This window comes from Salvelinus namaycush, chromosome 28, assembly GCF_016432855.1.
Source record: "Salvelinus namaycush isolate Seneca chromosome 28, SaNama_1.0, whole genome shotgun sequence".
NCBI lineage: Eukaryota > Metazoa > Chordata > Actinopteri > Salmoniformes > Salmonidae > Salvelinus > Salvelinus namaycush.
In genome coordinates, this window is record NC_052334.1 from 39,427,320 (window position 1) to 39,440,808 (window position 13,489).

Sequence of the window (13,489 nt, forward strand, 5' to 3'; positions counted from 1 at the left end):
TTTTGTTAACTTCTGGGTCTGCTTCAATCCAGTATGAATGTTTACTCAGTACACAAAGGCCCTTCTGTCTGGGAGGGAGAATACACAGTAAAGCTGTGTCATGTTATTCATTTGAATAATTGGGATAGACACTGCTAGTAGGGTCTATTTAATCTGTATCGCTGAAGCGTTACCGATTGCGCGATAGAAATGTAAAGGTAATTAAAGCAGTGAACGAAGTCTCTGCTGACACAGGAAAATTGCCTTCAAATTTCAGTCAAGCTGAACTTCCGCGATACGGATTGAATAGAGCCCTTGGTTATTAAACTATAGATATAGTTGTGATCTAATGCTATGGTAACTAATGAGATAGTAAGCGAGTATAGATATACAGTCGTTGTAATAGACACCGATGCCCGCAAGACTCACCCTTAGACCAGGGGGTAGCTGGAAGCCGTGGCGATGCCACACTGATTGTGCTTATTCCTGGACATCGTTATGTAGCCCTTATCTCCCCAGTCAAGGCCCCAGCTAGAACACACACATCAAGCAAACACTTAGCATTTAGCAATGGCATAGCAACATTGATATTAGTGTGTTGGACCGCTTAAACCACCTGTTTTAAGCATCATAGTTTGTTCTTGGCACATTCGATCCCATTCTAACTAATAAGAGAGCCCATCTCTGACAGTACTGAGATTAGGAGATGCAACTGCAACACCATTGGCTTATGGCTGCTCTTGACCAATCAGATAGGCCTAGCTTGATTTCATACAGCGTACAGTATGTTGTTTACCTGTTCTTCACCAGCCAGTAGTCCTGGCCATCATCACTAGTGCCATAGCCCACAGCCAGCACACCATGATCCAGCTGATCGCTGCTGCAGTCTGGCTCATCATAGACACCTGGGAATGAACAACCGTTCGGTTATTCTCAATATACTGTACACACAATCAGCCTGGTATCAGTTTATATGTGTCACATATTGAATATTTTGCAAAGGATATGTATCAGGACTGTTGACGCCCAAGTCAATACATTGCTTTCAATCTACAAAACACACAAGGAGTGTTACTGTACATCTAAGAAAGATGATAACAAGTCACAGATCATTCAGTACACAGTTATGAACCATAACTTATGGCGTCTCAATGAAGCGTTCATAAGCCCTTTACAAAGGCCTACCTACATAAATCCTTAAAAAATAATTCATGAGAAAATGTCATACTAATTAAAGGGTAGTATAAAACCTATGCCACATTTGTTAAAGAACCAGATGTCACGACCTGTTATTAGCTAAAGGGTTAAGGTTATAAAGGGTTTATAAAGGGTTTATGAAGGGTTTATTACGCTTTATAAGTTATAGTTTGTTTAAAGTTTGACCAAGATGACAAGTGTAGGTCCTGATTGATCTAGAGAAAGCCGGGTCTTAAAAGGCCTAACCTTATTCATCTGGAAAGAGGCATGTCTAAAAAAGACCTCACCTGATTTGTAGAGCTGGAAGGAGGAGTGTGCAGCATCAATGGCTACAGACACAGGTCCGACGGTGGCCACGGCCTGCTGCAGGGCGCTCTCGTCACCGCTGGTCATGTCAACGTACCCGGTGCAGGTGGCACCCAGACTGTCTGGCTTGTAGTGGCACTTCTTGTCCTGTCATAGAAAGACATTGTTAAATATACACTGTAGAAATGTAGTTGCTAATTGTTTACAGCAAAAGTTCAGTAGAAAAGCATTATTTTGACTGTATGCTAAAATAATAAGTATTCTTAAAATTGGCCAAAAATAGCATGAACTAGTATAAGTAAGCACATATATTATATTCACACCTAAATGTGTCATTGTAAAATAATGCTCTCAACTGTCTGCTCCTTGTCTGATTATACTGCACCACTAAGTATTTGCACTAGATGTCACTGTTGTGCTTTTTCCTTGAGTCAGGAGGTGGTCAATTCAGAATTTACATTTACATTTAAGTCATTTAGCAGACGCTCTTATCCAGAGCGACTGACAAGTACATACATTCATACTTTTTTTTTTTGTACTGGCCCCCCGTGGGAATCTAACCCACAAACCTGGCGTTGCAAGCGCCATGCTCTACCAACTGAGCCACATGGGGCCAGAATGTTGGAATTGACTCCAATTCAATTAATGAATTGAAATTAGAATCGAAATGGCCACACCCCACAAGACCTAGAATTAGAATTTAAGTGACAGGAAGTAGAATTGAATTCAGTGCAATTAAAATAAATTCCACTCAGTCATAGAACATGAATTTCATTGAATCTGACTGTTCATTCTTGCAGATACCAAAGAATATACACTGCTCAAAAAAATAAAGGGAACACTTAAACAACACAATGTAACTCCAAGTCAATCACACTTCTGTGAAATCAAACTGTCCACTTAGGAAGCAACACTGATTGACAATAAATTTCACATGCTGTTGTGCAAATGGAATAGACAAAAGGTGGAAATTATAGGCAATTAGCAAGACACCCCCAATAAAGGAGTGGTTCTGCAGGTGGTGACCACAGACCACTTCTCAGTTCCTATGCTTCCTGGCTGATGTTTTGGTCACTTTTGAATGCTGGCGGTGCTTTCACTCTAGTGGTAGCATGAGACGGAGTCTACAACCCACACAAGTGGCTCAGGTAGTGCAGCTCATCCAGGATGGCACATCAATGCAAGCTGTGGCAAGAAGGTTTGTTGTGTCTGTCAGTGTAGTGTCCAGAGCATGGAGGCGCTACAAGGAGACAGGCCAGTACATCAGGAGACGTGGAGGAGGCCGTAGGAGGGCAACAACCCAGCAGCAGGACCGCTACCTCCGCCTTTGTGCAAGGAGGAGCAGGAGGAGCACTGCCAGAGCCCTGCAAAATGACCTCCAGCAGGCCACAAATGTGCATGTGTCTGCTCAAACGGTCAGAAACAGACTCCATGAGGGTGGTATGAGGGCCCGACGTCCACAGGTGGGGGTTGTGCTTACAGCCCAACACCGTGCAGGACGTTTGGCATTTGCCAGAGAACACCAAGATTGGCAAATTCGCCACTGGCGCCCTGTGCTCTTCACAGATGAAAGCAGGTTCACACTGAGCACATGAGCACATGTGACAGACGTGACAGAGTCTGGAGACGCCGTAGAGAACGTTCTGCTGCCTGCAACATCCTCCAGCATGACCGGTTTGGCGGTGGGTCAGTCATGGTGTGGGGTGGCATTTCTTTGTGTGGCCGCACAGCCATCCATGTGCTCGCCAGAGGTAGCCTGACTGCCATTAGGTACCGAGATGAGATCCTCAGACCCCTTGTGAGACCATATGCTGACATATGCACATTTGTGGCCTGCTGGAGGTCATTTTGCAGGGCTCTGGCAGTGCTCCTCCTTGCACAAAGGCGGAGGTAGCGGTCCTGCTGCTGGGTTGTTGCCCTCCTACGGCCTCCTCCACGTCTCCTGATGTACTGGCCTGTCTCCTGGTAGCGCCTCCATGCTCTGGACACTACGCTGACAGACACAGCAAACCTTCTTGCCACAGCTCGCATTGATGTGCCATCCTGGATGAGCTGCACTACCTGAGCCACTTGTGTGGGTTGTAGACTCCGTCTCATGCTACCACTAGAGTGAAAGCACCGCCAGCATTCAAAAGTGACCAAAACATCAGCCAGGAAGCATAGGAACTGAGAAGTGGTCTGTGGTCACCACCTGCAGAACCACTCCTTTATTGGGGGTGTCTTGCTAATTGCCTATAATTTCCACCTTTTGTCTATTCCATTTGCACAACAGCATGTGAAACTTATTGTCAATCAGTGTTGCTTCCTAAGTGGACAGTTTGATTTCACAGAAGTGTGATTGACTTGGAGTTACATTGTGTTGTTTAAGTGTTCCCTTTATTTTTTTGAGCAGTGTATGACCTTTCTCTGGAAACAATGTTCATACTCTTTTAACCTTAGTGCTTATTATAGCCAAATATATTTACACCAACCATTTTCATTTGTTTGGCTTCTTTTTGAAGGCCCCAGGGTCAACTTGAGGGTTCAACTAATGCATTCTGGGAAATGTAGTTTTTACCCCATATTTTAAGAACATTAAGTGATTAATGAAATATAACAACTTAGAATATTCACATACAAGTGTTGTTTTCCTTGATCATTCACATTTTAAAAGTTTGTCCTGATAATCAATTGTTTCAACAATATTTTATATGCATGTATATAACAACATGTTTGATGTATTTATGTACAAGATGTAGGATTGTATAGACTACACCTATTACGGAATAGAATAATTAGAATTGAATTTCACTTTTCAATTCTATTTCCTTTCATTCAAATTCGAATTGCAATTTTGTATCCTGTTTACTACTTCAATTCAAATTAAATTCAAATTCAAGAATTGAATCGGAATTTATGAGGCATTCTCATTTAAATTATGAATTGAGCCTAATCCTGTAGACTACTACTGCTCTGTGTGGGGTTGATGTGGGCTGGCGTGAAAGAAGGATGAATTGGATCCTATCTATACACTGATCTAAGGTCAGTTTGGCATTTCTCATTTCTAATGCTTAACCATTGGGCTTTAGGGAGAGCCATCTGATGCAAATCTGTACCTAAAGACAACTTCTATCAAGATCTGGGGTGTATTCATTAAGTACCAAATGGAAGAAAATGAACTGAAATGTTTTTAAACGTGTGGTCCTAATGAACACAACCCTGCCCACTGTTCAATGCTCACCTCAGCATGGTAGGCATAGGAGTCTTCAGTGTCCAGGCCTCCAGGGGCCAAGGACTTGATGTACTCGAAGGCCTGGTCCATGAGACCGCCCATGCAGCCCATGTTGCCAAACTCGCCGGAGCAGTCAACCAGCTGCTGCTCACTGAGGGACACCAGCTTATTGGTCTTCCTGTAGTGCTGGCCTTCCAAAGAGCCAGTCTGAGGGAGGGAGGGATGGAAGGAAGGAGGTGGGGGGGAGAAAAAGTACACTTAAACGCCCACACCAGTAGATATCTACTTTTTCGAGCTGAGAGACGATGGCCAGAGCTTACCCATGATATTACACAACGTCAATAAGTTATTGTTTTAGTCAAAGTATGATGTTTTGGGACTTGAAGTGACAAATCCAAACTGCCCACTTCGTGCAAATCCGTGTGAATGTGGTATATTTTCCTGTGATATGACAGCCTACGTTTCGTTTCAGGAATGGGTTTATTTGAATGTTACCACTCACCAGCATGGCATTGCTTATTAATCAGAAACAGATGCAAAGTTATTCCTATTTGTGACTGAGATGAGCCAAAGAGCCTTGTGTCCACTTGGCTGCCTGAGCCGTGGCCTAAATTAAAAAAGGAGGTGCAAACTTGTGTTTTCGGACCTATACTTTTCCCCCCAGAAAATGACTATTATCCGTTAGATAATTTTGTAAATTCTCACTTATTTTTAATGTAGTCTGTATTTAATGTAGTCTTTATATATACAGTGTGGTCCAGTGCATTCGGAAAGTATTCAGACGCTTTGACTTTTTCCAGCCTTATTCTAAAATGTATAAAATCGTTTTTTCCCCTCATCCATCTACACACAATAGCCCACAATGACAAAGCAAAAACAGGTTTTTAGAAATGTTAAAAAAATATATTTAAAAAACTGTAATATATTACATTTACAAAGCAAAAAACTGTTTTTGTAGATTTTCTTTTGCTTTACGTTGTTAAAAACCTGTTACGGCTAGACGTTGCGCTAGCGGAACCCCTCGACAACATCCGGTGAAATGGCAGAGCGCCAAATTCAAATTAAATTACTATAAATATTAAACTTTCATGAAATCACACATGCAATACACCAAATTAAAGCTACACTTGTTGTTAATCCAGCCAACGTGTCAGATTTCAAAAAGGCTTTACGGCGAAAGCAAACCATGCGATTATCTGAGGATAGCACCCCACCAAACAAACACATGACATTCATATTTCAACCCGCCAGGCGCGACACGAAATGCAGAAATAACGATATAATTCATGCCTTACCTTTGAAGATCTTCTTTTGTTGGCACTCCAATACGTCCCATAAACATCACAAACGGTCCTTTTGTTCGATAAATTCCGTCGTTATATCTCCAAAATATAAATTTATTTGGCGCGTTTGATCCAGAAAAACACCGGTTCCAACTCGCGCAACATGACTACAAAATATCTAATAAGTTACCTGGATCGGATCCCAGCCGGCGATCCAAAACAACGATGCCGTAAAAGTGGCAGACGAAGCGGTCTTCTGGCCAGGCTCCGGAGACGGGCACATCGCGCACTGCTCCCGAGCATACTACTCGCCAGTCCAGTCTCTTGACATCAAGGTAGATGAAATCCGAGCAAGGGTAGAATTCCAGAGAGACATAAGAGACTAACGTTCTTTGCTTCACGGAAACATGGCTCACTCGAGACACGCTATCGGAGTCGGTACAGCCAGCTGGTTTCTTCACGCATCGCGCCGACAGAAACAAGCATCTTTCTGGTAAGAAGAAGGGCGGGGGGGTATACCTTATGATTAACGAGACGTGGTGTGATCATAACAACATACAGGAACTCAAGTCCTTCTGTTCACCTGACTTAGAATTCCTCACAATCAAATGTCGACCGCATTCTCTACCAAGAGAATTCTCTTCGATTATAATCACAGCCGCATATATTCCCCCCCAAGCAGACACGATGGCCCTGAACGAACTTCATTTGACTCTATGTAAACTGGAAACCACATATCCTGAGGCTGCATTCATTGTAGCTGGGGATTTTAACAAGGCTAATCTGAAAACAAGACTCCCTAAATTCTATCAGCATATCGATTGTGCAACCAGGGCAGGTAAAACCCTGGATCATTGTTATTCTAACTTCCGCGACGCATATAAGGCCCTCCCCCGCCCTCCTTTCCGAAAAGCTGATCACGACTCCATTTTGTTGCTCCCAGCCTATAGACAGAAACTAAAACAGGAAGCTCCCGCGCTCAGATCTGTTCAACGCTGGTCCGACCAATCTGATTCCACGCTTCAAGATTGCTTCGATCACGTGGACTGGGATATGTTCTGCATTGTGTCAAACAACAACATTGACGAATACACTGATTCAGTGAGCAAGTTTATTAGCAAGTGCATCGGGGATGTCGTACCCATAGCAACAATTAAAACATTCCCAAACCAGAAACCGTGGATTGATGGCAGCATTCGTGCGAAACTGAAAGCACAAACCACTGCTTTTAATCAAGGCAAGGTGACCGGAAACATGACCGAATACAAACAGTGTAGCTATTCCCTCCGCAAGGCAATCAAACAAGCTAAGCGTCAGTATAGAGACAAAGTAGAGTCGCAATTCAATGGCTAAGACACAAGAGGTATGTGGCAGGGTCTACAGTCAATCACGGATTACAAAAAGAAAACCAGCCCCGTCGCGGACCAGGATGTCTTGCTCCCAGACCGACGTGAGTAAAACATTTAAGCGTGTTAACCCTCGCAAGGCTGCAGGCCTAGACTGCATCCCCAGCCGCGTCCTCAGAGCATGCGCAGAACAGCTGGCTGGTGTGTTTACAGACATATTCAATCAAGCCTTATTCCAGTCTGCTGTTCCCACATGCTTCAAGGAGGTCCACCATTGTTCCTGTTCCCAAGAAAGCTAAGGTAACTGAGCTAAACGACTACCACCCCGTAGCACTCACTTCCGTCATCATGAAGTGCTTTGAGAGACTAGTCAAGGACCATATCACCTATCTGACACACTAGACCCACTTCAATTTGCTTACTGCCCCAATAGGTCCACAGACGACGCAATCGCAACCACACTGCACACTGCCCTAATCCATCTGGACTAGAGGAATACCTATGTGAGAATGCTGTTCATCGACTACAGCTCAGCATTTAACACCATAGTACCCTCCAAACTCGTCATCAAGCTCGAGACCCTGGGTCTCGACCCCGCCCTGTGCAACTGGGTACTGGACTTCCTGACGGGTTGCCCCCGGGTGGTGAGGGTAGGTAACAATATCTCCACCCCGCTGATCCTCAACACTGGGGCCCCACAAGGGTGCGTTCTGAGCCCTCTCCTGTACTCCCTGTTCACCCACGACTGCGTGGCCATGCACGCCTCCAACTCAATCATCAAGTTTGCAGACGACACTACAGTGGTAGGCTTGATTACCAACAACGACGAGACGGCCTACAGGGAGGAGGTGAGGGCCCTTGGAGTGTGGTGTCAGGAAAATAACCTCACACTCAACGTCAACAAAATAAAGGAGATGATCGTGGACTTCAGTAAACAGCAGAGGGAGCACCCCCCTATCCACATCGACGGGACAGTAGTGGAGAGGGTAGTAAGTTTTAAGTTCCTCGGCGTACACATCACAGACAAACTGAAATGGTCCACACACACAGACAGCATGGTGAAGGCGCAGCAGCGCCTCTTCAACCTCAGGAGGCTGAAGAAATTCGGCTTGTCACCAAAAGCACTCACAAACCTTTACAGATGCACAATCGAGAGCATCCTGTCGGGCTGTATCACCGCCTGGTACGGCAACTGCTCCGCCCACAACCGTAAGGCTCTCCAGAGGGTAGTGAGGTCTGCACAATGCATCACCAGGGGCAAACTACCTGCCCTCCAGGACACCTACACCACCCGATGTCACAGGAAGGCCATAAAGATCAAGGACAACAACCACCCGAGCCACTGCCTGTTCACCCCGCTATCATCCAGAAGGCGAGGTCAGTACAGGTGCATCAAAGCAGGGACCGAGAGTCTGAAAAACAGCTTCTATCTCAAGGCCAAAAGACTGTTAAACAGCCACCACTAACATTGAGTGGCAGCTGCCAACATACTGACTCAACTCCAGCCACTTTAATAATGTAAAAATGTGTGAAAAATGTATCCCTAGCCATCCCTAGCCACTAAACAATGCCACTTCATATAATGTTTACATACCCTACATTACTCATCTCATATGTATATACTGTACTCGATACCATCTACTGCATCTTGCCTATGCCGTTCTGTACCATCATTCAGTCATATATTTTTATGTACATATTCTTCATTCCTTTACACTTGTGTGTATAAGGTAGTTGTTGTGAAATTGTTAGGTTAGATTACTCGTTGGTTAATACTCTATTGTCGGAACTAGAAGCACAAGCATTTGATTTGTAAACCTGTTCCAAACATTTCAAACAGCTTTCCTAATACAACTTTAGGTATTTTTTAACGTAAATAATCGATAAAATTTAAGACGGGATAAACTGTGTTCAATAGCGGATAAAAACAAAGTGGAGCGAGCTTTCAGGTCGCGCGCCCCCTAACAAACAGTACACTAGACTCGACCCTCATTATGAACAGCCCTACTTACTCATTTCTCAAAGGAAAAACCTCAACCAATTCCTAAAGACTGTTGACATCCAGTGGAAGCAATAGGAACTGAAAGCAAGTGCCACAGAAATCCAGATCCACATAGAAACCCCATTGAAAAGAGAGTGACCTCAATTTTTTTTTTCCTGGATGGATTTTTATCACGTTTTCACCTGCCATATCAGTTCTGTTATACTCACAGATATTATTCAAACAGTTTTAGAAACTGTAGAGTGTTTTCCATCTACATCTACCAATTATAGGCATATCCTAGCTTCTGGGCCTGAGTAGCAGGCAGTTTACTTTGGGCACGCTTTTCATCTGGACGTGAAAATACTGCCCCCTAGCCCGAAGAGGTTTTAACTTCTTGTCAATAGGGGGGCGCTGTTTTCACTTTGGAAAGAATCGTGCCCAAATTAAACGGCCTCGTACTCTGTTCTAGATCATACAATATGCATATTATTATTACTATTGGATAGAAAACACTGTGAAGTTTCTAAAACTGTTTGAATTATATCTGTGAGTAAAACAGAACTCATTTGGCAGCAAACTTCCATACAGGAAGTGAAAAATCTGAAAACGAGGCTCTGTTTCAGGGCCTGCCTATTCAACTGGCTTTTATTTATCGATATGTATGCACTTCATATGCCTTCCACTAGATGTCAACAGGCAGTGGAAGGTTGAATGGGGTGTCTAGCTTGATCTGAGGCCGAATAAGAGCTTTTGGAGTGACAGGTCCGGTATTTTGTTTGTTTTCGACGACGCGCGGGGGACCTCGACATTGTCTTCTGAAAAGCGTTCGGTATACACGGCGAATATCGCCGGCTCTGATTTTATTTGATACATATGAGAAAAACATCATAAAGTAAGATTTTTCAACCGAGTTTTATCAGTTTATTCAACGTTTATTGGGACTTTTGGAATTTTCCGTTCTTTGCGCCAAGAGAGGATGGGAATGTTCGCGCCACAATGTTATTTTTTCATTTCACTTCACCAATTTTGACTATTTTGTGTATGTCCATTATATGAAATAAAAATACAAATCAATTTAAGTTACAGGTTGTAATGCAACAAAATAGGAAAAATGACAAGGGGGATGAATACTTTTGCAAAGCACTGTAGTACTCTGCATTTGTGTAAAGGTTAGGTTACTCGGTCCAGCACTCAAGGGTGGGGGATCGACCAGCCTCCTTATTGCAATAATTTATCAATATTAAATAAAGATGATTGTTTGAAGAAATGACCAAGTCTCTCTCAGCACTGAATTTCCACGACAGTGTCCATATAGCCAGAGGCGAAGCGAGAGACTCAACTCGGCCAAAAATCTGCCTTCTCCAGCAGGTGGTGTTGTTAGTTTCTTTTGCTCACCAATCGAGGAGTTTCGAATTTAGCCCCTCAAAAATTGAATGGTTTATTGGCCCTTATACGGTTTATTTGATAGAATAGAAGTTTTGTAATGCTTAAGTTGTTACAAGTATACTGATTGACTCCTTGTTAATTCTCTTGCCGATATTTTCAGAATTGATTTGCCGTGACTGTTCTTATGTTTGTGCAACTTTGTAGGCTATGTTTTGAAACCAACAAGTGGCCTTTGCTGTGGTGACAGAGAGAGAGGTCTGTGCTTCTAGCCATCTCCCTACCTCTTCTCTGATAGACATAAGCCTGCGACTCTCTCTCTATCTCCAGTGTTGCACTGCATCATTTACTTTAAATGATCTAATATGCCCATTTGTTAGATTTCTCCCCGTATAGAATTGTAGGTTACTGTTATGCTTAGGTCTAGATACGCTAGATAGGCTTTGCGACATTTGGGACACGTTTACCTGAATGCTGGCCTATAGAGAGCAGGCGAGGATGCATCTGCACTTTGAAGAATAGACAGACAGTAGCCCACTTAAGGCACAAAATGGAAAACCAACTGAAATCTTTTCGGGAACATCAATATTGGCATGTTTAATAAACAACAAAACTAATTTCATTAAACTGATGAGAGCTCTTATTTCTGCTCTTTCTATAATAATAATAATAATAATAATACAAATTAAGCGCTGGGTGCCTCTATTAAATATACGCCTACAATAACAAGATATGCAGGCTGTGAGTATGTCACAATCGTCGTATGGTGAAAGAGAGGAGGACCAAGGCGCAGCGTGATAATGATACATCTTCTTTTATTGAAGACGAACACAAAACTAAAGACACTATACAAACTAAACAAAACAACAAATGTGACGCTATACAAACAATAAGTGCAGACACTGGCAACTTACACATAGACAATCACCCACACCCTACCTAATGACTATGGCTGCCTAAATATGGCTCCCAATCAGAGACAACAGTAGACAGCTGTCTCTAATTGAGAACCAATCTAGGCAACGATAGACTTACATAAACACCTACAATGAACACAACCCCATGAACTCTACAAACACCCCCTAGACAATACAAACACCCTAGACGAGACAAAAACACACAAACATCCCCCATGTCACACCCTGACCTAACTAAAATAATAAAGAAAACAAAGATAACTAAGGCCAGGGCGTGACAGAGTAGCTCCATAAATGTTTTATTTGTATGAAGTAGCTCTTATGAAAGTAAAGGTTGGCGACCCCTGCTCTACATCATCTTTAACAGGACAATGAGAAAGAAGAGGTTCAGATTGACAGATAATAAACATGAAGAAAAGAGGAGAGAGTCACACACTCCATTATTGTCAATGATAAGAGGCTGAAATGAAATAGGCTAGAGATGCATCTCTTACCAAACTTCAGTTTCCAGGCATGGAACTCCAGGTCCTCCAATGAAAGGCTAGCGGCGCTCGCCACTGCCAGAGCAGCAGCCACAACTACCAACAACTTCATTCTGAGGAGAAAGACAGCAGAGATTTACTGAGAATTAGGAGACAGATATCATACAGGAGGCTATGCACCAGATGTTTCTCTTTATCTCACTCTCATACTGTATACATTCTTTCTTTTCTCTGTTTCTCTCTCTCTTTCTTCCTCTCTCTGTCTTTCTCTCTCTCTCTCTCGCTCTGCCTCTATCTCGATGTCTATCTTTCAATACATTTTTTCATCCCATCTCAGCCACAGGAAGTGTGTGTGTGTGTGTCTGTGTGGCTGCTCACCTGTGTGTGTGTGTCTGTGTGTCTGTGTGTCTGTGTGTAGGATGTATTGAAGCCACTGGCTGGTGATGGACGCCTGTCACTCTGTCCTCTGCTTAACTTCGGGATCGGTGTCCCCTTCCACGGGACTGTTGAGCTAACATAGGCTAATGCGATTAGCATGAGGATGTAAGTAACAAGAACATTTCCCAGGACATACACATATCTGACATTGGTAGAAAGCTTAAATTCTTGTTAATCTAAATGCACTGTCCAATTTTCAGTAGCTATTACAGTGAAAGAATACCATTGCTATTGTTTGAAGAGAGTGCACAATTTTGAACATGAAAAGTTATTAATAAACAAATTAGGCACATTTGGGCAGTCTTGATACAAAATGTTGATACAGAAATGCAAAGGTTCATTGGATCAGTCTAAAACTTTGCACAGACCAGAGCAAGCTTACCAGTCAATTTACTGATATAACCAGGTGTGGGGAAATCATGCTAGAACATTTGCATGGCAAACAGGTCATTGCTTTAGGAAACATCTTGTCAGACATTTTTTATTGTCGAAGGATAGCCTGCACTTTCATTGCACATTGGTCTTTACAGTATGTTGTGACAGAGTAAAAAAAAGTATCATTAATGTCTCATTGATTGACTAACGCAAATTCAATTTGCAATCAACCACAACTTGAAACCATGTTGTTTTTGTCGGTGTTTGGTTTAAACCTACGGTCAATTAAGATGAGAACTGCATATGTATGTCAATTAATTTCTGCTAAATAAAAATAAAAAGCTATCTTGATGCAACATGATTACATTGCAGTAATAACAAAAGGTGGAATAACATGGAAACAATATTGACTCGACCACTTTGTTTCCGGTGCAGATGTAAGCCTACATCTACCGTTGTGTTTGTTTGTTTCCATACTCTTAGTAGTCACACAAAATTGGGTGCGTTTCATTTTCTGTCCAGAGTTTCTGTCAACGGCTTTTTCAGCTATTTGCAAGAAATGACTAACCCATTATATATAAAAAGGTT

The 13,489-nt window shown here is 42.7% G+C and overlaps 1 protein-coding gene across 1 annotated transcript; it reads right to left on the bottom strand.

Moving 5' to 3' along the window:
- Window positions 1–410: 410 nt before the first annotated feature.
- Window positions 411–12,200, bottom strand: ctsl.1 (cathepsin L.1). Its single transcript, XM_038967361.1, has 5 exons — window positions 12,101–12,200; window positions 4,703–4,950; window positions 1,464–1,629; window positions 776–884; window positions 411–510 (listed from the first exon to the last, which is right to left on the bottom strand). The coding sequence occupies exons 1-5, from the start codon at window positions 12,198–12,200 to the stop codon at window positions 411–413; spliced, it is 723 nt and encodes a 240-aa protein (XP_038823289.1).
- Window positions 12,201–13,489: the final 1,289 nt, after the last annotated feature.

Coding starts and splice junctions, on each gene's coding strand:
- ctsl.1 (XM_038967361.1), bottom strand. CDS start 12,200: ATGAAGTTGTTGGTAGTTGTGGCTGCTGCTCTGGCAGTGGCGAGCGCC. Junction 1,630..4,702: donor CCTATGCCTACCATGCTGAG/GTGAGCATTGAA, acceptor TTTCTATGACAG/GACAAGAAGTGCCACTACAA. Junction 885..1,463: donor CTTCCAGCTCTACAAATCAG/GTGAGGTCTTTT, acceptor GTTCATTCCCAG/GTGTCTATGATGAGCCAGAC.